The 25,146-nt window shown below is 43.2% G+C and overlaps 1 protein-coding gene across 1 annotated transcript; it reads right to left on the bottom strand.

Annotated features, from left to right (window-relative positions):
* Positions 1-534: 534 nt before the first annotated feature.
* On the bottom strand, positions 535-5,528 carry LOC130254138 (somatotropin). The gene is made up of 5 exons (XM_056493394.1): positions 5,458-5,528; positions 4,441-4,604; positions 3,689-3,805; positions 3,172-3,333; positions 535-819 (listed from the first exon to the last, which is right to left on the bottom strand). The coding sequence occupies exons 1-5, from the start codon at positions 5,465-5,467 to the stop codon at positions 619-621; spliced, it is 654 nt and encodes a 217-aa protein (XP_056349369.1). The 5' UTR covers positions 5,468-5,528; the 3' UTR covers positions 535-618.
* Between the last annotated feature and the right edge of the window lie 19,618 nt (positions 5,529-25,146).

Here is a 25,146-nt window from a genome sequence, read left to right as displayed (position 1 = left end):
CACGCTGGGCTGATCCCACAGCATGGGCAGCATGTGCTTGGATGCTGGCAGGATCTGTGTTCCCTGTCTCTGATTTCATGCAGTGTTTCCCTCTGACCTGAGTTTGCAGTGGTGTGGAATCTGAGATGACCCACCTGCCCAACAGGGCCTTTCATCTCCAGGATTTTTGTTCTAGCTCTGATCCCAGATTATATTCAGGCATGCCTGAATCTAGCCTTGCTCTAGGTGGTTCTCACCCCTCAAAAATGTTGGTCCCCAGAAAAAACAGGAATTCTCCCTCCAGGCACTACTGCAGCACCAAGAGCCCAGCTCTGCTCTGCCTGCATCCAGAAATCCAGGAGGGATAAAGCCCATTGCTGGGTGGGCTGAGCAGCAGCTTCAAATTTACCCACAGTCCCAAACCCACTCCCCAGTACAATCTATCCCTAAATCTGCTTCCCCTTTCCCCCCAAGCTCCAAATAGGCTTCCTTAATCCCAAACCCCCACCTCAATCCCCAAATCCACCCTGTCCCACCCCAAAAAGCAGACAGGTTGGCAGTAGCAGGTTTATTCTGCAGGTTCCTTCCAGAGGAGCAGGGCAGCCAGGAGGCTGGAGCAGGGCTGGGCTGTCCCTGGTGTCAGATGGTGCAGTTCCCCTCCCCGTAGCGCCGGCACTTCATCACCTTCAGGTAGGTCTCCACCTTGTGCAGGTCCTTCTTGAAGCAGGAGAGCAGGCCATAGTTCTGCAGCAGGGCGTCCTCGCTGCGCAGGTGGATCTCAAACTTCTCATACGTGGCTTTCAGGAGCTGGGGACCCCGTGGGCTTCGGTCCTGCAGCTCCTGTGAGAGGGTTGAGAGGTGCTGGGAGCCTGGGGGTGAGCATGGGTCACAACAACCTCATGCAGTGCTCCAGGCTGGGGCAGAGGGGCTGGGAACAGCCCTGAGGATACTGGTGAACACGAGCCCAGGTGGGCAGGGAGCCAAAGGCACCTGGCCTGCATTAGCCATGGTGTGTCCAGCAGGACCAGGGCAGTGACAGCCCCCCTGTCCTGGGCACTCTTGGACACCTCCTGACTCCTGAGTTAGGGACCCCTCCTGACAAGAAAGACATTGAGGTGCTTGAGCATGTCTAGAGAAGGGAACAGGGATGGGGAAGGGTCTGGAGCACCAGGAGCAGCTGAAGCAGCTGGGAGGGGCTCAGGCTAGAGAAAAGAAGGCTCTGGGTGGAACATTCTCACTCTCCATAACTCCCTGATAGCAGGGTGGAGCCAGGTGGGGTCAGGCTCTGCTCCCAGGGAACAAGTGACAGGACAAACAGGACACAACCTCAAGCTGTGTCAGAAGTGTTTCAGGTTGGACACCAGGAAGAATTTCTTTGCAGAAAGGGTTTTTAAACACTGGAAGGGACTGCCCAGGGAGGTGGTGAACTCTCCCTGGAGGTGTTCAGGGAATGGCTGGACACTCAGTCCTCTGGTCTGGTTGAAAAGGCAGTGCCAGTCTTGGACTCAGAGACCTTGGATATCTCAGTGATATTTCAAACATATTTTTGAGTGTATGTGTTTGCAGGAAGAGCAATGATGCTACAGTGAGAAAGAAAAGAGCTTGGCACAGGGCTGCAGGGAGGGGGGAGTGTGTTTTTGGGGTCTTAAAATAAAAGCAAAGTTGCAGGGTCTCTCTGTACCTCATCCAGTCAAGGAGACCGGGAACCTGGCAAATAATTCTCTCTTTTCTCCCACTTTGCCAGCAAACAAAGCTCTAACCCAGACCCAAGCCATGTACATCTGGAGCTGAGAGCAGCACTCCTCCTGCCCTGCTGTGGTCACCAGCTGCCACAAACAGGAAAGTTTTTTTAAGGAAAAGGTGCCATAAATGGGTGAAATATGATTATTTGGCTGGTTTCTGTGTACCATTTCTTAATGTCCAAGCACAATGGGGACCAAAATCATAGAATCATGAAGTCACAGAATGGTTTGGGTTGGAAGGGACCTTAAAGCCAAGGACACTTTCCACTATCCCAGGCTGCTCCAAGCCCCATCCAACCTGGCCTTGAACATTTCCAGGGATGGGGCAGCCACAGCTTCTCTGGGCAACCTGTGCCAGGGCCTCACCACCCTCACAGTAAAGAATTTCTCACCCACACAAAGATCTGGAAGTGGTGCTGATACCTATCCCTACTTTCTCCTGCTGAAGTGCCAGGACAGAAGATCTCTGTTTACTCCCTGAGCCTGACTTTCAGAGTCATTTTAATGCTAAAAGATATAAAAAAATATTCTGGACTCATTTCTCACAACTGAGGTCTCAGAGCTCTAGCTACAGAGTAAACCTGCCAAATAAACTTAATTACAGAATAAACATAACTGAAAAGGTATCCTGGCAGATAATACACAACTTCATTAAAAAAAAGAAAGCAAAAATAAAGTAGATTATAAAGGGGACTTAAAGCAAAGGTAGGGAGTGACTTTTTACATGGACGGATAGAGACAGGACAAGAGGGAATGGTTTTGACTAAAAGAGAGGAGATTTAGATTAGGTATTAAGAAGAAATTCTTCCCTGTGAGGATGGTGAGGCCCTGGCACAGGTTACCCACAGAAGCTGTGACTGCCCCATCCCTGGAAGTGTTCCAGGCCAGGCTGGACAGGGCTTGGAGCAGCCTGGTCTAGTGCAAGGTGCCCCTGCCCATGGTGTGAGGTTGGAATGGGATAAGCTTTAAGGTCCCTTCCAACCCAGACCATTCTGTGAATCTGTGATTAGTTCTTCCTTCAAGAGGATCACTCTTCAGCCTTCAGCTCTCTGGATGCTGTATTAATGTACAAGGGAAACACCAGAGTACAGGTTTCCATCTGTACTCAAATGTTTTTATAAAATTTGCCCTACTTCAAATTATTTCGTGTGGAGATGTAGCAAACATTATTTTGCTGTTACAAATTTTGTTACAAATTTTTACAAAACATTATTTTGCTGTACAGCTGAATATTTTTTAATGTTGTTGTTGCTGGGTTTGGGAAGATTTTGGGTGTGAATTGTGATTCCTGATCTGTAGTGCTTTGTGATGGGTGTTAACACCTGTTCTGTGTTTTCTTATCCTCCCTAGTGATGAAACCCAATGTACAGATCTCATTTTCTAAAGGCAAACAAAGCCCTAAGCATGCCACTGGTCTTCAGAGTGGAAAGTGGTGCACGCTGCAACTTACCCTCATCAGAGCTAGTATTCCTTCTTCCAAGTCCTTTAGTTTTTCATACACTCTGTCTGAGGTGCCAAAAACCAGATTGTTTGTGAACATCTTGCTCAGGTACTGCACCGGGGTCAGCCAGGACTGGATGAGAATCAGGGAAAACTGAAGAAGCTCCATGTCCTGAAATTAAGACAAGAAAAGATCAAAGCCATTCAGGGATATTTGACAGCATGTCCTGCTCCCTCTGGAACACCTGGAGATGTGCCACCACTCCTACAGCTTCAGCAGGCAAAAAGTTTTCAGGCTGGGGAACACCACCCAGACCTGTGTCCTGTGCAGACAATAGTTTTTCTCATGCTTGGGGTGGGAATGTGATTTATATTGTAGCCTAGGAAAGTATTTCTTTCTTTATGCAGGGTTCAAGTAATGAAAAAAGGAGGAGAGGGATGAAGCACCCAAGAGTTCACAGATGAGAACCCTCTGCTCCTCCAGGGAAGCACAAGCTGTGCCTGCCCTGAGGATGAAAAAAACTTACTGATTTCTGCTGGGCATCATCCTTCTTCATGGGAGCAGGGATGGTTTCCGAGTAACAAAATGCTACCTGGGAATTCTTGTTTGTGTGCCTTTGTTCCTCTGGAATATAGGTGCGTTCCTATGGAGACATCCCAAACACACTCAGATCTACTGCCCACGTTCTGGAAAAGATCTCAGACACCTCCCAAGCTGTTCTGAATGGTTACTCTATGCAAGAAATAAATGTGAGACAGGAGGTGCCTTTGGACAGGGCTGGCAGGTGGGAAGCAGGAATATCATGTTGGCACAATAGCTGCTGGACCTAAAGGTCTTTCTAAGCCAAGGTGCTGAGGTGAGCCCAAACCACACCTGAACTAGGTTCTCCCAAGGAGTAAATGGCCCCAAACAAAGCTCTTGCCAAAGTGACAACTCATGCCAGCTCCTGTCAGCAGAAGAAACTAGATAATTTTGAGCACTCAGACTCTCCTAGGGCCAGAGGTGACCAACACAGGAAATTGTCACATATCTGTGACATGTCCCAGCTGATCCTGTGCAGCCACAGCCCTGAGAAGGAGGATGTGCAGGATCAGAGCAGGGGGCAGAGGGCTGAGAGGAGGAAACAGGGTCCAGTCTGATGGGACATAACCTGTGCTATCCTGTGAACACCCCCTCTCCTTATGGAAAGAGGACAAAGGAGACAGCAATACTGAAAGGTGTCTGTTACACAGCACTGAAGCCATCAAGCTAAAGAGAGGAGAGGACCAGACCACTTACAAACTCCTTGTATGTCTCTGCAGCCAGGAGGTGAAGGTGCTGAGCCCTCAGCACAGCGTTGGCAAACAGGCTGGAAAGGGGGATGGCTGGGAAGGTGGCAGCTTGCTGTGGCCACTGCAGTCCCAGAGTGATGACAGCAATGGCGAGAGGAGAGAGCCAGGAGCCTGCAGCAAAGCACAGTGCAAGGTGTTAGCAGTCCCCAGGGAACTGCAGGGAGTGGCACCTGGGAATTAATTCCCAACCTCTTCTGTCCATGCCAGCTGAAGGCTCATCTTCCCTGGTGCCTGTTGGCACCAAGAGTAAGCTTAGCCTTCTCCAAAATTCTCTGAAACCCTTTCACCAAGACCTGCTCCCAGCAAGAGCTTCTCTTAGTGTTACCAGCAGGGTCTTCCTAGGTGGAGTCATGGCTGCTCCATGAAAACTGGTGTGTGTCCCAATGTTTTTCCCTGATTCTCTCCTGGTTTTCCTTTTCTCACGAGTCCGTGCCCATGTGAGAAGAGCATGGTGCCCTCTGGTTACAGGAGCAAGCAGGATGGTGAGTGCCAGGTCAGTGCCAGGGGAGGGCCAGGGCTCCCCAGTGCAGCCATGGCTCATGCTGTACTGCTGATGGGGGGAGAGATGGGGACATCACCTGTGCTCTGACTGGCACTCTGGGATATGGCTGCAGAATTTGGTGATCTTTGTCTACCCTAATTATTTTCAGCCTTTTTTATCTGACTCACACTAGTGTCTGTCTGCAGCAAAGACCACAGACTTAATCTCAGACAAATACCCCTTGGAGGTAAAATGCCCTGGAGCCTATAGGACTTGGCCTGTATAGGCTAAAGAGTCATTAATGAATTAAAGTCACATTGCAGGGAAAGGTACCCTTTTTCATTGATTTATAAATTGCCATATTTTAAGTTAGGGCTGTCACAGAGTGTGTGTATCCCACCACATACCACCCCATCACCATCTCCTCTCACCCTACACACATGGCAGCACTGACAAATCCTTTAAAACTGTAATAAAAAGTACCTGGAGCCATTTCTGCCTGGTGAGTTGCTCAGGTGTTGCTTGACAGTGAATATTTCCTCCTTTCATCTGGCGAGGGGAACTGTTGAGCCACCCTTTATATAGCAGGGTGTCTGTTTAAAATGGATCTGTGTGTCCATGATCACAACTCCTCTGCATCTTCTCTGTGCATAAATGCACAGGTGTTCACAGTGATGCTGCCTCATTGTAGTAATTTATACACAAATGTACAAGTTGGGAAAGTTGTTTGCCTCAGGATACAATCAGTGCTCAATGATTTCGCCATCTCCTGCTGTTTATCACAAATAGAAGTTTCCTGGTCATTGGAATACCCGTCCCAAGTCACATCAATGCTTTTATATGGTGGAATCTGCTTTGTCCAACTGTTTTTCCTGTCTGGCTCTGCAGCCTTGGCTCCCAGTTCACAGGCCTGACTGACCAGTTTGGGAGATTTCTGACTTGAAGTAAATGGGACGTTGTGCCAGGGGAGGTTTAGGTTGGATATGAGGGGAAATGGCTTTCTCAGAAGGGTTGTCCAGCCCTGGCATAGGCTGCCAGGGCAGTGCTGGAGCCTCCATTCCTGGAGGGATTCAGAAGCTTTGCTGATGTGGTATTTGGGGACATGGGTTAGTGGTGGGCAGGGTAGAGGAACAGTTTGACTCAGTGATCTCAGAGGGCTTTTCCAACCTAAACAATTCTGTGATTCTATGATGTTTTTCTCTTTATTCTTAGTGGGGATAGAGATGGATGGATGTTGTCAGATTAATCCTATGTCTTTCAATTTCCATCAACATATAAAATATTCAGCAAATAGCATTGCTGAGCTCATTTGCTGTGGTTGTGACAAAGAGCTGTCACACCTAGGCACTTGTTTGGGTTCCAGCCCACTGCAAATCCAACTGCCAGAGCTCTGGAGGTTTTACAGTCTGTGAGAAGATCTGGTTATGAGCATCTTCCTGCTCCTAAACAGATTAAGCAGAGAGCTGCTGTGGAAAGGAGGTTGAAGAGACAGGGAAGAGAAGGTGGGGAAGAGAATCATAGAACAATGGGATGTTTTGGGCTGGAAGGGACCTCAAAGCTCATCTCATTCCAAGCCCCATGGCACACCTTCCACTAGACCAGGTTGCTCCAAGCCCAGTCCAGCCTGGCCTTGAACAAGAAATGCCACAGCATACCTGTGCTTTCTTTTGAGCAAAATGAAGCAGAACCTCAGATGGGCAACTACAGAGGGGCTTTTAAAGGCCTTTTACTCCTCCTAAGGCACTGATTACCCCAAACCACACTGGTTTGAACTTTTGTTGGGAGTTCAGGGTCTGTTTCTTTCTGGTCAAGCAGTGATTTGTCTCCCCATATCTTGCACTTGCCATGCCTCCCAGTTTGGGTCCAGTTTCCAAGAGGCAGCATCATCCCTGGGGCAGCTGGAGCAGAGGGTGGAGAGGTGGTTAATAAGCATGCTGTGTTTATTAACATGCTGTGTTAATAAGCATGCTGTGTTTATTAACATGGTGTGTTCTGAAAAGCCCCTGAGCTGGAGGTGTGATGGTGTCACAAGGTAAATGTCAGTGCTTGCAGAAGTGGGAATGGCTATCAGGTGTCCTGTCACCCAATAGCCCACAACATCTGGTTGTGTTTTTCAACTCCAAACCATGTTTAAATATATCAATACTGCTCAGAGATGAGCAGAGCAGCACACCTCAGCACAACCCACGCACTGCTGCCAGTGAATGATGACAATGTACCACTGCAGCACCTTGCACCTGTGTCCTCTTGCTGTCACTGCCTGGCTCTTGGTGCTAAGTCAACTTTTTTTATGTTTTAGCCAAGCATGGAGATGCTGGGGTGATCAGCCTGTGTGATTCCCCTGAGGTTTGGATTGTCCCAAATAATTTCTGAGCATTAAATGAGAAAGAAGCATTGTGGGGAAGGTGGTGTGACTGGAATGTTGGGCTGGGCAAACACACACCACTATGGGTAAAATTATAGTTACATAAGCTCTTAAATCTCAACTTAGCATTCTTCTAGATTTCAGACACAGGCATTTGCAACCTAAAGCAGTATCTCTTAAAAGCAATGTGTCACTCTGTAATTTCCAAGTTCCTTTTCGTTTTTTGAAAGACAGAAAAACCCCACTTCTCTTTGGCATGTTCACACATCCACCCACCTTACCCTGAGCATCAGCTACTCTAACAAGTTTCACTGAAGAAGTGAAACAACTCTCCTTGTAGGTGTGTGTGCTCCCTGATTCCTAGGAAACCCCCAGCATGGCTGTGTGGAAGGAGAGGACCTTCCCAGCCTGACCTTACCTTCCTAGCCTGGACCTTCCCAGGTGAGCACAGCTGGTGAGTCCTGACCCAGGAGCCACTGCCAGCCCGGGTTCTGCACATGGGAGATCACATCACAACGACATAATTGACAGAGGATTGAAGGGGCAGTTGATTCCTCTTCTAGCTCATTGCTCAAAAGGTGAATTCCTTCTGGAATTTATGTGTTTTGCCTGTGGGAGGTAGGACTGCACAATTTCACTGAACCAGTATGGAAAGACTTTAGAATCATAAATTCATGGAATGACCAGAACAGGAGGGTACCTTAAAAATTATCTTGTTACAATCCCTTCCAGTAGATCAGGTGGATCAAGCCCCATCCACTTTGGCCTGGAACACTTCCAGGGATGGGATAGCCACAGCTTCTCTGGGCAACCTGTGCCAGGACCTCACCACCCTCACAGCCAAGAATTTCTTCCCAATATCCCATCTAACCCAGCCCTCTGTCAGTGTGAAGCAATTCCCCCTTGTCCTGTCACTACCCTGCCTTGTAAATAATTTCTCTCCAGCTTTCTTGTAGGCTCTTTTAGATTAAAGAGGTCCAGGACTGCAACTCAGTCTATACAAAACCAGCCACCCTTGTTCAATAAGCCCTGATTCCAGTTTCCAACATGTGGAAATATATTTTATGATTTTTTTTTTCTGAAAACCCTCCTATTTTCTGCATCTATAAATAGTGTTTGGAGTTTTTAGCCTGGTTCTTTACTAAACCAACCTAAAACATGATGTTTTTCTGCTTTACCAGTCAGCCTGGAGCTCTACTGCTCATGCTCATTTGCCACATGGATCATTACCTCTTTTCCCTGCTTCTGCAGTTGTTTTTCCATGATAATTACCCATAAGAAAGATCATTTACAGAGAAGTGTGCAAAAGCAGTCAGTAAGACTGGATCTATGTATTGCAACTTCTGTGTGACTGGTTTGGGGCTGCAGCACAGGAACCAGATAAAAGCATCTCAGATCCCAGGAATATTCCCTGCCCATGTCCTGGGGAATGAATGCCACAGTCTCTGCCCATGCCTCAATTTCTCCATTTGTAAAATGATGGTCCTGACACTCATTAGCATCACAGCTGGAAAGTAGGTAATGATTGCAGGGACACAGGTAAATTAAAAATAAACCTCATCTCTCCTGCTGAAAACAAAGCAAAGCCAGTCAATTTCACCCCTTTCCAGTGATGTTTTTTAAAAAGTCTTTTAAATTGAAATGCAGCAACAGCAAGTTGTCCAGGAATAGGAAGCAGCAGGGAACAAAAACAATCTCTGGGAAGAGTCATTTATTCCCATTTTTTCAGTCTCTCTCCACCAGTGGATCTGACACCACCATGTGTCTCCCAGCATGAGCTGCCACTCAGGAACCATCAGTCTCAACCTTCTGGGCTGAATTGCTTGGTCAGTGCCTCTCCAAATGGATGCACTGTCCTATGGGATGCCAGTGGGGTGGGGAGGGAAGGTGCTGAGGCCAAATCCCAGCTCTAGCAGTGCCACAGTCCAGTGGAGATTCCCAAAATAGCTCATGCTGAAGGGTTTGCTGTAGGGTGTGGAAAGGAGCCATCCCAAGGGGCACAGTGTGAAGAGGATTGGAACTCTCTGCTCTGAAGACAGGCTGAGAGAGCTGAAATGGAGAGGAGAGGAGAGGAGAGGAGAGGAGAGGAGAGGAGAGGAGAGGAGAGGAGAGGAGAGGAGAGGAGAGGAGAGGAGAGGAGAGGAGAGGAGAGGAGAGGAGAGGAGAGGAGAGGAGAGGAGAGGAGAGGAGAGGAGAGGAGAGGAGAGGAGAGGAGAGGAGAGGAGAGGAGAGGAGAGGAGAGGAGAGGAGAGGAGAGGAGAGGAGAGGAGAGGGCACTTTCTACTGCAGTGGTGCTACTGGGAATGGTCAGCAAATACAGAGACTGCCAGCATTGTTCAACTGCAATTTTATAAGTTTGAGAAAGGGTTGACTCAGTTTGTAATTTAATTCTGGGAGAGTCATGTTACTGCCTGCTTCAGTTTCCCCATGTATGAAAAGGGGGTTTGAAGAGCATTCACTCTCAGAAACATTCCCCAGTATTTCAGCTCCCAGCTGGCACAGATAGGAAAAACCCTTTCCCAGGACAGTCAAGAGGTGCTTTGGACCAGCCCTGAGATGGAAAGGATGCTGTGTGGCCACATATCTGGCTTCTGTGCATTGAGAAATGCACAGAAATGCACAGAAATGCACTTCCCATTTACAACAACAATCTCAGAGGTAGTTGTATTTGTACCCATTTATTAAAATGTACATTTTTGGGGGAAAAACCAAAAAAGTCAAAGATTTGGTGTGTTCCAGGAAAGCTGCTTCTTTGGGCATTAGGGTTCTGACTCCTTTCCTTTTACTTGTTATGATTCTGTAATATGTATTCATAATCCAATATCTGCTTGGTTTTGTGTTCTGATTTTCTTCTTGCTTCCCTGCATCACTGTTTCCAATATGACTCCATCTCATCAGACAAATTAAATCTAAAATGCTGGCAAATGTTCTTGAGTCAATTAAAATTTTGATTTATTTGGTGCTTCTGCTGTCCCAAGAAAGGCCATATATTTTCCTGATATTATGGGGAAATTGATTTGAATTTATGGGAAAGCCAAGCTCAAATTATGGTTATTGAATATTTCTATTATCTAGACTCTCTGCAGCTATGAGATTTTTCTTCTTCTTTGCTTAGGGAGAAGCTTGAATGAAAACTCTGGCTGTTTAGAACTTGACATACACAAAATTTGGCCCCCCTGGCTCCTCAGCTCTCATGCACCCAGCCAGATCCTCTGCAGCAAGAACTTTCTGTTACTCCTCTCCCCTAAAGGCATCATTTATTTATTACATTTAAATCCTTAGCTGAGATTTCCAGGACTTTTAATTGTCTTTATTCTTGCTGTGAGGTTTAACCCATTCCCCAGGAAGAGGTAAGGAAAACACCCTGTTTTACTGCCTTACACTTCAACCACTCTCTTCTGAGCTGCTTTCCTCTCTCTTCTTTGTATACCAGTATTTCAATGTGCAGCTCTAATTTCAGTATTAAAGTCTTGGAATTACAATTGCTGGTCTTCACAGGGAAAAGCTATCTGAATTTGCATGACACTGGCAAACTCTTGGGGCAAACCCATGAGATTTACAGCAGATATTCCATCACTCAGTGAGGAAACCTGGCTGCTAAATTCTTCCAAGATGCCATCTTAGAAGAACCATGGAATCACAGGATGGTTTGGTGAGAAGGGACATGGCAGTTCATCTCATTCTAATCCCTGCCATGGACAGGAACACTCAGGCTGGGTGGGAGAAGGTGCTTCATTCAAAATGTTCTGTAATGACATTAGAGGTTTCCCAGATGTTTTTCAATCTTAAATGCATCAAAGCAATTTGGAGATACACTGCACTTTGTATCTGCTGTTTGGCAATCAATGAAATAGCCTGGATGAATTTGGGGAGAGTAAACAGAATATTCACCCTTGGTGGAAATAAGTTTATTGCTCTAGAAAGGCACAATTATACAGCGATGACTATAAAAAATTAATTAAATAAGGATAATTGGTTCAATTCTACATTAGCTTCCAAATACTGATAATAGTCAGGACCAGCCCTAGATGATGTCTCCAGAATTCAGCAATGTATTAATTAATGTATTAGTACACAACACACGTGGTTTCTGTTCTGTGAAACACCCTCCCCTGATTTTACAGCTCATTAGTGGTCTATTAACCACAGGTTAACACTCGATCAGTGCAGCAGAGCCTGTGCTTACCACGAGACACTTCTGCTTATTTCTAGGGTAATTTCATTGATGATGTGTCTGAACAGAATCATAAAGACACCCAAATGCCATTAAGCACAGCTGACACCTTTATGATGCTTTTTGCCAGTTGATCTCTCACAGCTTCAATGACTGAAATGGTCATTGCTTTTATAATCATGATTTCTCCTCCCGTTGAAGGAGAGTGAGTTGCTTCTACCACCACAAGAGAAGGCAGAGGGAAATCATTGACCCAGGAGAAGCTTAGGGGAAACCAAGAATTGAATGCCTATTTTTTTCCAGAAGAAACATATTTATTGCATGACAAAGCAGGGCAAAATTTTCCCAAAAGTGAACTTGGCCCTTGGGGCAAGCCCATGTTGGGAGCTGCTGGTCACTTTTTTGTGCATCCAACATCTTGTAAATATCAGACTGTGAGCAAATGGAAAGGGAATGCCAACACATGCCCAGTGGCTGGAAAGTCATGGTCAAACTAGATTGTGCTGTCTAAACATTTCCCCAAAGAGCCTTTATTTACAAGATTTTTGTTTTTACAGAGACAGCCGTGAGTAACTCTGCTCATTCAGAATGGAAATTCATGTAACAAGCCCTCTTGTTTGGTTGTGGACAGCATGGGCTTTCCATCCCCATCCCCTAATACAAATCTATTCAGATTGTCTCAGCTGCTTAAGGATTTGGTCATTTCTGCTGCCATAGTTGTCTAATTGTCCTCATTTGTCATGGCTCTTCTGGACAGGATTGCATTGTGTGTTTATAATTCAGTGCATCTGTCAGAGGCTGGGGGGAGATGAGTGTCAGATGGGGAATGGACAGACATTTTCTCATCTCTCAACACACAACTGGCTGCAAAATGAAGTTGCAATTCATTCCTGTTACAGCTTCTTGGCTCTATCTAAGCTGGGAGTCTAGGCAGGCAAATGGAAAGATCTGGCTTCTAGTACAACCTGCCATCCCTCATCAGAAAAATTACCTTGCTGGATATAGCAATTTAAGCTTCAGCCTAAATTACATATTTTTTTTAAGGTATTTTACATGGGGTTTTTAATAACATTTTGTATGGGGGTTTTTAAAACAAAGAACGACCCTATTTCTGAACTGTGCCATGCTTTCTTTTTATCACCTCACAACTTCCCTCAATGACCATCTTCTTTCCATCCCATTTCTTTCCTACAATTTCCCACACAATTTAAATCATGTTTCTCTGGAAATCATCCCTGCAGAAACAGTGCCTGCAGGTAAAGGCACATGCAATGAATGACAGAATGGTTTGGGTTGGAAGGGACCTTACAGACCACCTAGTCCAGACACCCAGGCAATGTCCTAAGGGGAAACATTGAAGGGAAAACCAAAGCAGAGCTAGCCAAGGTTAGGAGAAGGGCTGGGGAGGGAGGGTGTGGGGGGTTTGTAATGAGATGATCCTGAAGTTCCCCTTCCAACTCAAACCATTCTGAGATTTTGTGAAGAAAAACCAAGCTTTTTGGATTGCAGGAGCTGCCTGGTTTTGATGTGGTACACGAAATCCTAGGGCTGGATATTCCCTCTCATCATTGCTGGCCAGATGGGGACCACAGAATAAATGATCCACAAAATTACAGCTTTAGCTCAAGGGTGAGATGTGCTGACATCACTGAGGGTGCCTACTGGGTGGGCACACAATTCACTACAATTATTTACAACAGAGCAGGTACTTTCTTCAAAGCAAAAGGGATACCAGCTTATTCAGAAAGAGTTAAAAGGTTCTGCTGCTTAAGAAATTTAAATCCCTTCACAGCTGTCAAAAGAAATAAAAATAAAAAAAAAAAAATAAAAAAAAAAAAAAAAAAAAAAAAAAAAAAAAAAAAAAAAAGTTGGGGGAAAGGGAGGAAAAACTTACTGGTAGGTAGGTTCCTTCTCCCAAAGCCTCAAAAGCCATAAAAGTGAAACAAAACAAAAAAGCTCCAGTTTTCTCCTGATTCCCAGCCTGCTCTGCAGCAAGCCCCAAAGACAGGAACAGGTATCTGAGGAAAAGTTACCTACCCACTCCCTACCCTCCAGTCCTTTATTTCTGCTTTTTCCATGGTTAGGAAATTCAGAATTCCATGGGCTATAGAGCATCTCATGAGTACAGAGATCACATGTGTTGTGCTCAGCTGTGCTGTTGGAGATGGGTGAGGGTGGATGACAGGAGGGCTGAGAGCAGAACACTTGCCATGAGCAGATGGCAAGGGGGGTGAGCATAGGGGAGAGAGGTCTCTCAGGGGAGTAAATCTTACTCAGGAAAATATTCCTTTTCCTCTCTGGCCTAGCCAACTTAATTTAGGTGAAGTGCAATTGGTCTCTCATCTGTTAATGCTGTGCTTTTGAAAGGATGGGAGAGAGAACTCAGTCAAGGTGTAATTGAGGGATGACTGATGGAAAGACTTAATAGAGGAGCCTTTGCTGCACTGCAGTGAAATAATACATGGACGAAAAAATTCTCTTCTTTCCTGATGGCTTGGGGAGAATTTTGAGGAAACCCCCAGGGATGGGGATGTTTTGGGGAAACATCTAGGGATGCAGCTACAGAGGTGGGGGAGAAGCAGGCTGGCACAGCACCAATCAGGATGGGCTGAGACAGCACAGCACATCCCCCTTGGCATTTTCTGGTGTAACACCTTCCTGCAAATCTGTATGCTGCATTTAGTCCAGAAGTCACCTCTTGGCTGCAAGAGACCAACATCTGCTTGCCTTCCTTGCCAGCTCCACCACGTCCTGCCAGGACATCTTGGTGGCTGAAGGAAAGACTTGAGCATCACCACTGAAGTACCTGTGGGTTGCCTGGCTCCTGAGATTTTGTATGGATGGGAGGTCTGTCAGTGCCCAAGATTTGCAGCTTTGGGTCCTTCAGAGCCAGAGATCTGCCAGAGCTGGCCCATAGCTACTCAAACATGGTCTGGGCCAGCTCACAAGGGAAAAAATACATGGTACAGCTTCTTCCTCAGAGGGGAAGGATCCCTATTTTTCCATTCAAAGATAAGGACCTGCTCTTGTCCAAACCCAGTTGTGTCTTTTGTTGTTTGCCCAGAGTGTGCTCTGTATGTAAGACAGTACCAGGCAAAAAATCTCCTGTTGTGGAGGAGAATGGTCACTCAGAGAAAACAGGCACAGGGACAAGTTGTGCAGCCTTTCCACAGTGAAAACATTCTCATTAATCATCATCACAAAATCCAGGCAGTCATGGGGATCATTGAATGTGACAGAATAAGAGAAGGAAGGGGAGGGAAAGCAGCAAGTCAAGGAATTTCCTTGCTCCCAGGCTTCCAAATATCCTTGGGCTGGCCTAGTGCTTTTCTAGTAGTACTCTGGGAGTTTGTGGTGACACATTTACTGATCTTCCTGCTTCATTTTTCCTTTTTCCTTTTTCTGTTTCTAGGAAGATGTGCTCAGGGCATCCTCTCTGTCTGAGGGATGGCACTGGAAGATTCACATTCTCCTATGGAGCACTTCTGAGCTTTCCTTGAAAGCCAAAGGGTCAAAGAAGTCTTCCAACTTTTTTTTATTTTTTTATTTTTTTTTCCTTAGAAAAGGGAGAAAGAGAGGAATTGTATATGCATTTGAGTACTTCCAACCATCTGCTCCTTACACATGCCCACCTGCCCAGCACTCTGGGCTTTCTTTCCATTTTCAGGCCTGGCTGTGCATGAGCATCATGGCCTTCTGCTGCTTCACCCACCTGCTGATGGTCCTGGCTCAGCTGTTTCCATGACAAGCAACAGTGGGATGTTATTAGAAGCTCTTCCTTCCTGAGCCAGTGGATGCTGACAAAAACAGATGCAGATGCCATGTCCCTCCCTGCCTCTGTCTCTGCCTCTGACAAGTCCCACCTCAACCTTTAGGGGATTTACTATCATGAAACTTCTATCATAAACAAACTTAAGGCTTTTTTCATGGAAAGAGGCTCTGTTGAGCCATATATCCTCTCTGTGATGCCTACATGCTGCTGTGACAGTCTCTTTTTTGCAGGTGAGGACCCATCTGTAACGAGCCTGAGAGCTTTGACCAAGGTGAGATTTGTAGATGATGAGCCTCAGTGCTTCTCCTAGGGGACCAAAACCCACCCTTCCTGCCCTCCATGTACCCTTCATGTTCACACCTATGCACCTTTAGTAACCAGAGGTGAACTTGAGTTGGTTTTGGGAAGGAATCTGGACCCGTGTTCAATATCTGGGCTGTAATCAAACACCAGCCTGACCCCCTTTTGTCCCATAGTTCATCCATACTCTCATTGCACAAAGCAAGGATGTAACTCTGCTTCAAACTTGTCTGCTCAAGGTGCTAAAATCCTACACAGATAATTCTGTACAGCCACCACAGGACATGCATAAAGAGAGCTATACAGATGTGGGCCATTTTTTCACCTCCCAGTAATCTGGATTAAAACAGACTCCACTGTCTTGACCCCTCTACTGGATTTACTTCAGGAAAGCCACCTCTGACCTAAGTTTGTATAAAACAAACCTCATCTGGGATAAAAGAGAAAAAACCAAAACATAATTCCTCAAACACATATTTTTTTTCCCCCAGCAGCCATTTCCAGCCTATTGCTGACATTTCTGTGAGTTTCATTGAATCACAGAATGGTTTGGAAGGGACTTTTAAAGATCCTCCAGTTCCAACTCCCCTGCAATGAGCAGGGACACCTTTAATAGTTCAGATTGCTCAGAGTCCCAGCCAACACCTGGAATGTTTCCAGGGATGGACAGCCACAGCTTCCCTGGGCACACTTGACTGTGCCTCATCACCCTCAGAATGAAAAAATTTCCTCTTCATATCTAGACTGAATGTATCCTTTTTCAGTTTAAAACCATTCCCCATTGTTCTGTCACTGCAGGTCCAATAAGAACTCTGTCTCCATTCCATACAAGCCTTATTCCCATGCTCTTGCTGTACAAACCCAGACTGCTGGACCTCTGCCTGCATTTGCAGTTTTAAGGATACCCATAGCAGTAGGGAAAAGAGGACAGCACCCTTTTGAGAAATTCCTATTGGAAAGCACAGCAGGAATAGACTGAAATACAGCCTGGATAAAGCTACAGAGTCCAGGACTAGTGGTTTTAAGATGACACCCAATGGTGTGGAGCAAGACTGCAGCCAAGGTGTTCTAACCTTAAATGTGCAAACTGTCCAGAAGAGGTACCAGATTTAACTGGACCATTAAAAGAAATCTTTTTTTAAAGTGAATGCAGGTGTAACTTGAGCCTATGGCTGGTCTGGGACTGCCTATCCCTCCCATCTCCAGAGATGTCCATGGTGGTTTTCTAGGGATTATTTTATTTTATTATCAGTGGAACATTTAAAAGACCTAGGCATGGACAATGGCCTTCATACTGTCCAATGGAGAGAGATGGTCACCCTCTAGTACAAAATAGGGATTCCTGCTCCAGAAAGGCTATAAGCAAGGAGAGAACAAGTAACTGATGTGCATGATTTAGGAAAAAATGGGGAAAATAATGAACCATTAAAAAACATTCAGAGGGACAATATTTGGGCAATCTGGTCTAGTAGAAGGTGTCCCTGACCATGGCAGGGAGGTGGAACAAGGTCTTTAGGTCCCTTTTAACCAAAATCAAATTTGACAAAGGGAGAGGAATGCAAGGCAAGGCAAGGCAAGGCAAAGGAAAGGGAATGGGAAGGCAAGGGACGTCAAGGAAAGGGAAAGGGAAAGGGAAAGGGAAAGGGAAAGGGAAAGGGAAAGGGAAAGGGAAAGGGAAAGGGAAAGGGAAAGGGAAAGGGAAAGGGAAAGGGAAAGGGAAAGGGAAAGGGAAAGGGAAAGGGAAAGGGAAAGGGAAAGGGAAAGGGAAAGGGAAAGGGAAGGAAGCAGCAACCATGATAACATAGAGGTCCAAAGAGTTTCTGTATGGCTTGGTTTTTTCCTTGAAAAATAAATAATATGTCTCAACATTGTGCTGAAACTTGTTGTACAGACACTTCTTTTGACATCTGAACTCCTTGCTGGACTCCTCTAAGAATCAGATACAGTAAACCTCTGTTTCCTTATAGCTTTTAGAATTTCCTAATTCTAATTTAAAGTTCCTAATCTATAAAAACAAGAAAAGGTTGTCATATTAACACAAGATAAAGGATATGTTAATAAAGCAGTAAATTGATGGCTTTTCATACAAATTGGAACAGAGATTATGTTCTTTGATAGGTTTTTTTGCTTCTCAATAGAATTTTAGAAATAGTGGGGTAAGAAATTCTATTTTTTAATAGATTTGCCTTAAAAGGAAAATTACAGCAGAAAATGTTGAAAATAATTAATTCAGAACTATGTCTTTCACACAGAGTTTCAGAACTGAAAAGCAAGAGGAGAGAGTCCAGACAAAATGATTTATTATAATGAATTCAAAATATCATTATTTTCTCTCTGGATTACACCTCTAAACTTCAGGATATTAATAGGAAATGCATAAAAATCTCTAACATTTAAAAATGGATTATGAAGTTTTATATCCAGTAAACTGTGAGGCTTCACATTTTAATCTGATTTGCATTTTGGTGAAAGCCTGGAATTTTTTGCAGTTTGCCGGGTGACAAGGGATTTAGTACAGCAAGTATGCAAGTAATCTTTTATACCCTTCATCTCCCTCCTTATGACAATTAATACATTTATTATACTCCTATTTTTATTCCATTCCTCTCTGCAGGGAGGAAAATGCTACATGGCTGATGGCATTTTAAAAGTGTCAGGGGAGTTTCCTACTCAGCTGTGGCTATTCATTGCTGGAGCACTATTTGGAGAAAGACAGGAAAAGAGTTTCTTTAACTCTTTATATTCTGCAAAATCACTTTCATGTAGTTACTCTGCTATGTAGCAACATCTTATTTTGCCCTTTTTCTGGTTTTGGGTTTCTTTTATTTACTATTCTTTCATGTTTTGGCTGACACCAACAATACATACTGTTTATTCAGCCACGAGACTAGGAAGTCTCCATCTTGGATAAAATACATATTTATTCAAACTAAATAGAGCAAAATTACTCTCACTGCAGCTATTAGTCTATCAGCTAAATGTGTAATTAAAAGCATACTATGTACTCAGCAGACCAGAATTACAATACAGAAGTTACTTTAGTCTGCCTGGCAATTATACCTTTTATTCAAATTCTTATTTACCTTTGAAAAGCATCATTCAAGTTCACTAAATTTGCTGCAGAGAGTACTCTTGTTTATCTTTGTATGTAGCAACATTTCATTTATTGAGCTGAATTAAATGTATAAGTGGGGTGTGCATAAAGAAATTATGTTATCCATCATGGCATAAAAGTTTTAGTCATAAAAAAATTTGCATCTAGGATACATCACTTGCCTTCTGCCTGTTGGTGCCACTCTTGGGACTGCTCCAAGCTTGCTAAAGTCCTACTATGAAGCCTAAATCATCATTTTGACAGTGATAAAAATTTGCCAAATAATAATTTGCCTTAATGAGGATGATACATAAGTATATGGTATCTGCACCCTGATAATGACAAGATAAATATACAATAGCAATACTACTCATACAGCTCATAGTAGTTGGATGTGAAAGCTTTACACTGTAGAAAAAACATCCCAGCTTTCCATTTGCTTTTAGAGCCATTTTATGGAATCTTTCACGAATTAAATTCATTCTTATTAAGCAAGTACTTTCACATGTTTTCTTCCTTTGAAGTGAACCAACAATTGACACAGGCTGCCCAAGAAGCTGTGGCTACCCCATTCCATGAAGTGTTCAAGACTGGGCTGGACAAGTCTTGGAGAACCTGGAAGGTGTCCAGGTGGAGGGTGTCCCTGCTCATGGCTGTGGTGGAGGTGGAACAAGATGATCTTTAACATTCCTTTCAATCCAAACTGTTCCAGTTTCTGTGATTGAGGATGGGTTTAAGAGCCCTGCTTAAGCAGGTTCTCAGTCTATATCAATTTTGAAAACATCAAAACTAACAAGTCATCTCTTCTGAATAATTTCTAGAGATATCTAAGATTTGTATTATAATTTTGTTTGCTATGCATGCGATTTGAAAAATGCCTTAAAATGCAACTTAAATAGGTATTTTTCTAAAAAAATATCCAGAACCGCCATGTAAATTGATTAGTCATGGAGCAGTGATCTGCAAAAGTAAACAATCTGGTAGAAGTTCTAACTTTCAGGTTTTCATCCAGAAATGCTTCTATTCACAAGCTTACTTTGCCATGTAACTACTCCCATACTACATGATGCAATGAGACTATTCATAGAAATACAAAAAATTAGTTTTTTCATATTTTTAGTTTTGTTCAGAAGAGTAAGCCCAAACTTACAAATTCCCACTTCATCCTATGCCAGATACCTGTAAATGGCTTACAACAATTAGTCAAGTCATTTACCATCAGAAGGAAGAAAAGTAGTTATTTCTGACAAACAAATAAAATATTGCCCTCTCTCAGCCTAACCTAACAGCATTTGTTACAGGTTTTTTTAAAGGCTTTAGTGGAGCACACAATTTAGAAGAAGCATTTTTGAAACTAGGAGAATGATAGAGGTGGACTTTGTTTTAGAATTTGAAGAAAAGACTGAGCAAGAACCTGGCCCCAAAGAAGGCAACAAAATAGCAGCTCTTGTAGGAAACACACCTTTTAAATACAAGCATATTAAAATCTGTAAAATTACCTTAGTTCTGGAAAATGTAGATGATGCTTGTTGGCTACCGAATTTAAATGCAAAAACCCCTAAATTTAAATTACATATACATATACATATACATATACATATACATATACATATACATATACATATACATATACATATACATATACATACATACATAAGAAAAAACACTGATACACTGCTATAGTATTGGGCTCAGCAGGTGCTGTTTTTTTCTCCTCATCTCCATCTCCTCCATTCTCAGGTGAGCCCCCTTTTATTTAATTCTTTTTAAAGATAAACTTCATCTTCAAATAATCTTCTCATTGGTCCCTAGGGCCTCTTGCTAATTTTGTAACACACAAAACAGGTCTCAAGCATTCCATGCATGTGATTGTTTTCAATCACAATAAACCACATGATCACATTCACACAGCCATGTTCTTCCAAGAAATGAGATTCCATAGCATCCTTCATCGAGCACACAATTTAGCAGGGTCCTTAGGGTTAACATTTCCTTGTTCTAATCTTGGGTCAGGGCACCAGGTGCTTGGCACTGTTTCCACAACACTGATTCTCCTTCTTCCTTCAAATAACAAACAGTCTTGGATACATTCAGTAACGTTCCAGCTTTCAGATGTGGATGCTACCATGAACTATGCATTCATGTGTGAAGCATAATAGTAAAGACTTCTTTTATCCTGGTGTGATAATGGGGGGAAAAAATCAAGGAAAGTTTAAAAAGCACTTTTTTTTCTCACATTCTCTGGTGGCAACTGATTAAGATTTTTCTTCAGTGAATTTTGGTTATGATATTTTTTATTACAGTATGATTTTATGAGCAATCTTTGTATTACAAAAAAAAGATCTTTTACTGTCATTGACAAAGCAAAAATATTTTACATCAAATTTAACACTTTTTCAGTCATTATACCTGTAGAATTTAAACATTAACATAACCATAGATGATATAAATTCCCTTTTATTGCAGCTTCTGTTGATGGTATTCAATGTAACTTGCAAATCAATAGTGAACTGAGCTCTGTGTGGGTAGCTGTTATTGTCCAATTTAATTTATGCTTTTATAAACAAGAAATACAATGGTTAGGAAGCTCACAAAGGAAATACTTGCCACTTCTAAAAATAACTCCCACTTCCTTCTTTCAGCGCTCTGTTTCAGTTAACTCTTTTTGTTTCTCATTGTGGCTTCCAAAAAATAATCGGGATTTGATCCTGTGATTTAATATCCTCCCAGTTTATGAGCTTGCATTTATATTTTCATGCCATTTTCCTCTTCTACAAGCTTTGTGCATAAAAATGATGAATCAGATTCCTATATGCTGCAGACCAGTGTAACTGCTCAAATTCCAGGGGCTCAACAGCAGTTTGCAACAGCAAAGACTCTGGTCATGAGTTCCAAATATAAACAGCATGTCTCAAATATCATCCATTAATTTAGTGTGTGTTTTCAGTCTGAATGCTAAAGCAGGATTTATCTAATCCTCCATCACACAGATTTTTTTAGGGGTTTTGTTTGGTTTTGTTTTTCGTTATCCCAAAAGCCATCATGGTCTGTAAAAGCATCTCTGTCAAGCAGAGTTAGAATATTACTGTTTCCTGAAGGGGTCACTCCTCGACTGCTTGTCATACAGACACAGATATTATGTACCAATAGTGTTCCCTTTAGGAAGGAAAAACAGTATTTCTACTGTGAGTTATGGTTATATGAACACATATATATTATATATGTCAATTTGTTTTTTAATGTTTTAGTGAAACTGGTTGTGGTGAACTGGTGTAATGCAGCTTTTAAAATTAAGTACTCAGTTTTTTATACTTTCTGTTTTGAATAGAGAAAATAGCAATTGTTGTGTGACAATTGCCTGTGAACCTGAATTGACAATCACTTTACTGTAACTAATGACATGTAAATTTATGCATAGGTTTTTGAAGTATATTTGAGATTATTTTTATTCATTGCTACCCTTTTTTTTTAATCCACGTTTCATTATTAGCTGAGTGTACAAAATTAAGAGACCAAAATTAGGAGAGCTTTAGAGATTTTCAAGAGAAGAATAAATTTAAAAATAACCTTTTGTAGCTTCAGTTTTCCAGCTGCTTTTCTTGAATTGACCCTCAGAGAATCACAGAATCATATAATCAATTAGGTTGGAAAAGTCCTTTGAGATCATCACGTCCAGCATATGACCTAACACCAACTTGCCAGCCTTTGACAGGTCTGCAGATACAAAAAAGGAAATGAGAAGGATGTGCTCATCACATATGTGGTGTCTTGCATAGACATCTGGCCCAATTTTGCTCTCAGAAAAGTTTAAAATAAGAAAGGAAGCAATGGTTAACTCAGAGCAGCTTCGCAGCTGTCTCAAGGCAATCCTGCCAATTCCCAAGACAGAACAAGGTAAGAAGATACCAGGAGCAAAATGGGAGCATGGGTGCATAACAAGATGGCTCCTTGTGGAGAAAATTGTGGTGTAAGGTTTTTGCAGGACTGAGCTCAGTTTCAGTTGTCCATAGTCACACAACACCATTGGTTTTCATGGGAATTGTCCTGAGCTGGTAGGAGAGTCTAGGCAGATCTCCTGAAAGTGAATTATGTGATTCCACTGGCTTGTTCTTGGTAAAATCCCATACCTATCAAATTTGCACACGGACAAGCTCAGTGCTGAGGAGCTGTAGAGACAGAGTTTTCCAACAGAAGAGATTTTTAGCCACTCAGTACCACTACATGGATGCATGTCTTTTCTTCCTTTATCTCCCACCTTCCTGGGACCATAAATAGGTCTGACAGAGTACTGCTCTCATGACACAGTGAGGACAAAGTCCTGTGCTGCAACAGTTTTCACATGCTGACCCTTTGTGGTTTAAATAGGAGAAAGAATGTCCCTACTGCATCCTGTCTACTTGGATTAATACAGGAGGGAAGAGCTTGCTTTCCCCTTCCCTTTATAGAAAATACTTAGTAATGATATCTTGGGTAATTCACAATGTGATCCATTATAACCGTACATTTCTTGAGAGATGCAAATAAATCCAAATGTACATGGATATGCTTTCTCTTCTGATTGAATTAGTAATCACTTTGCTGAACTCCTTAACAATCCAATTTACCAAGTCTTTCATCACACTGAAAAGAATTCTTTCCGTTCCAAAATGGAACTGAAATGACTTGATTATAATGTCCCCTCCTTTGTGATTATATGCCTATGCTGTTCCAGCCCTTTGCTTTTCAGCTCCACATCTTGTGTTGCCACATGCTGAACTCTGCTGAATACAATTAACAGCTGGTGTGCTGCTGGAAATGGGGACATTGCATGTCAGCTGCCTCCCAATTAAAAAGAAAAACTTTAAGAAATGTTAAGAGACTGAAAACCTCTCACCCCCAAAGTTAAGGCACACCATGACAATCGTATTTCAAGGAATGGGCCATTGCTTAAAAATGGATAGCCTGAACTCTTATGGCAGCTGTTTTCTCTTCAAAAAGTATTCCTTAAACAAAAGCCTCTGAGCCTTGATCTCTGTCAGAGGGAACAGGACCTCCAATGACCCAAGTGTCTGGAAAGAATAAAGAAGGTACATTTGTCACTTGTTAGACATATTGTTATTAATGGTATTTTTCATTTGTGTTAATGGCTCCTTTATTCCAGCAAGACCCTCTTATGGCAAAAGTCTTTGTAAGACACTGTGGGGCAATTCTCAGAAGGGTAAACTTTAATCTTCCTTTTTTTTTTCTTGGCACTTACTTCTGAATCCCTGTGCTTTTCTCTTCTCTGGCCCTAAGACTTGAAGACTGTCAACTATGAGAGACCTCAGGGTTTGAGGAGGAAGCCTATGGCTGCCTCACAGAGGAGCCAGAATACAGTGCCCATACAGAAAAGCATGGGAAGAGTCTTTGACAAGTTTTTTTCTCTGAATCCAATGGTTCATATGGAGTCTGTCTCTTAGCCTTAGTAAGAAGTATTGAGTCTCCACAATAAGCATCTTGTGCTGCTCTTCCACCCAAAGGCCAGACTGCCAAGAACCAGAATACCAACAACCAATTCTGGTGTTTCCTGCTATGGAAGAAACTCAGCTCAACTCACTCTTCTGAGATAATCCCACTATAAGGTCTTGTGAGGCTTGGAAGCAGGGGTAAGGCTTGTGGTCATCCACTGTCCAGACAACAGAACAACAACTGTGTGAAGAGGATACAATTAGGCTGTGTGCCTTATCCTCTTTCTGCAACATCCAACCACTCTGCAGTAATAACATGGCTGGTAAGTATGAATTCTGCACTGCACTTCAGCTTCTTTTCTCCAGCTTCACTAAGCTTCCCCTTGGCTGGATTTTTTTTGTATATTTGCTTGTCAGAACTCAGGCCTATCAATACATGAGCATGTTTGTGTGTCTGTGTGTGTGCATATAAAAATATCTGGGGTCCACAGGACAGAAGGGACATTGAGCTGTTTGAGCCAGTCCAGAGGAGGCCACCAATTAGATCAGAGGGATGGAGCACATCTCCTGTGAGGAAAGGCTGAGAGAATTGGGATTGTTCAGCCCAAAGAAGAGAAGGCTGTCAGGGTCACCTAATTGTAGTTTTCCAGTACCTGAAGGGAGCTGACAAGAAGGATGGAGAGAGAATATTTACAAGGGCATGGAGTGACAAGACACAGGAGAATGGCTTCAAACTGACAGTCAGTAGGTTTAGATTAGATATTAGGAAGAAATTTTTTCCTATGAAGATGATGAGGAATTGGTACATGCTGCTCATAGAAGCTGTGGATGCTGCACTCCTGGAAGTGTTCAAGGCCAGGTTGGATGGGGCTTGGAGCAACCTGGTTTAGTGAAGGATGTCCCTGCCTATGGCAGGGTGTATGGAACGAGATGATCTTCAAGGTTCCTTCCAACCCAAACCATTCTACGATTCTATTATACATATGCATATATATGGTATATATGCACATACGTGTGCATTTAACATATTACTAGGAAGAT

The sequence above is a fragment of the Oenanthe melanoleuca genome, chromosome 1 (assembly GCF_029582105.1).
Source record: "Oenanthe melanoleuca isolate GR-GAL-2019-014 chromosome 1, OMel1.0, whole genome shotgun sequence".
In the NCBI taxonomy this organism is placed as follows: domain Eukaryota; kingdom Metazoa; phylum Chordata; class Aves; order Passeriformes; family Muscicapidae; genus Oenanthe; species Oenanthe melanoleuca.
The sequence above is the reverse complement of the archived record's forward strand: the minus strand, read 5'-3'. Positions and strand labels throughout refer to the sequence as shown.

Coding starts and splice junctions, on each gene's coding strand:
- LOC130254138 (XM_056493394.1), bottom strand. Junction 3,806..4,440: donor CAGAGACATACAAGGAGTTT/GTAAGTGGTCTG, acceptor ATGTCTCCATAG/GAACGCACCTATATTCCAGA. Junction 3,334..3,688: donor ATGATGCCCAGCAGAAATCA/GTAAGTTTTTTT, acceptor TCTTAATTTCAG/GACATGGAGCTTCTTCAGTT.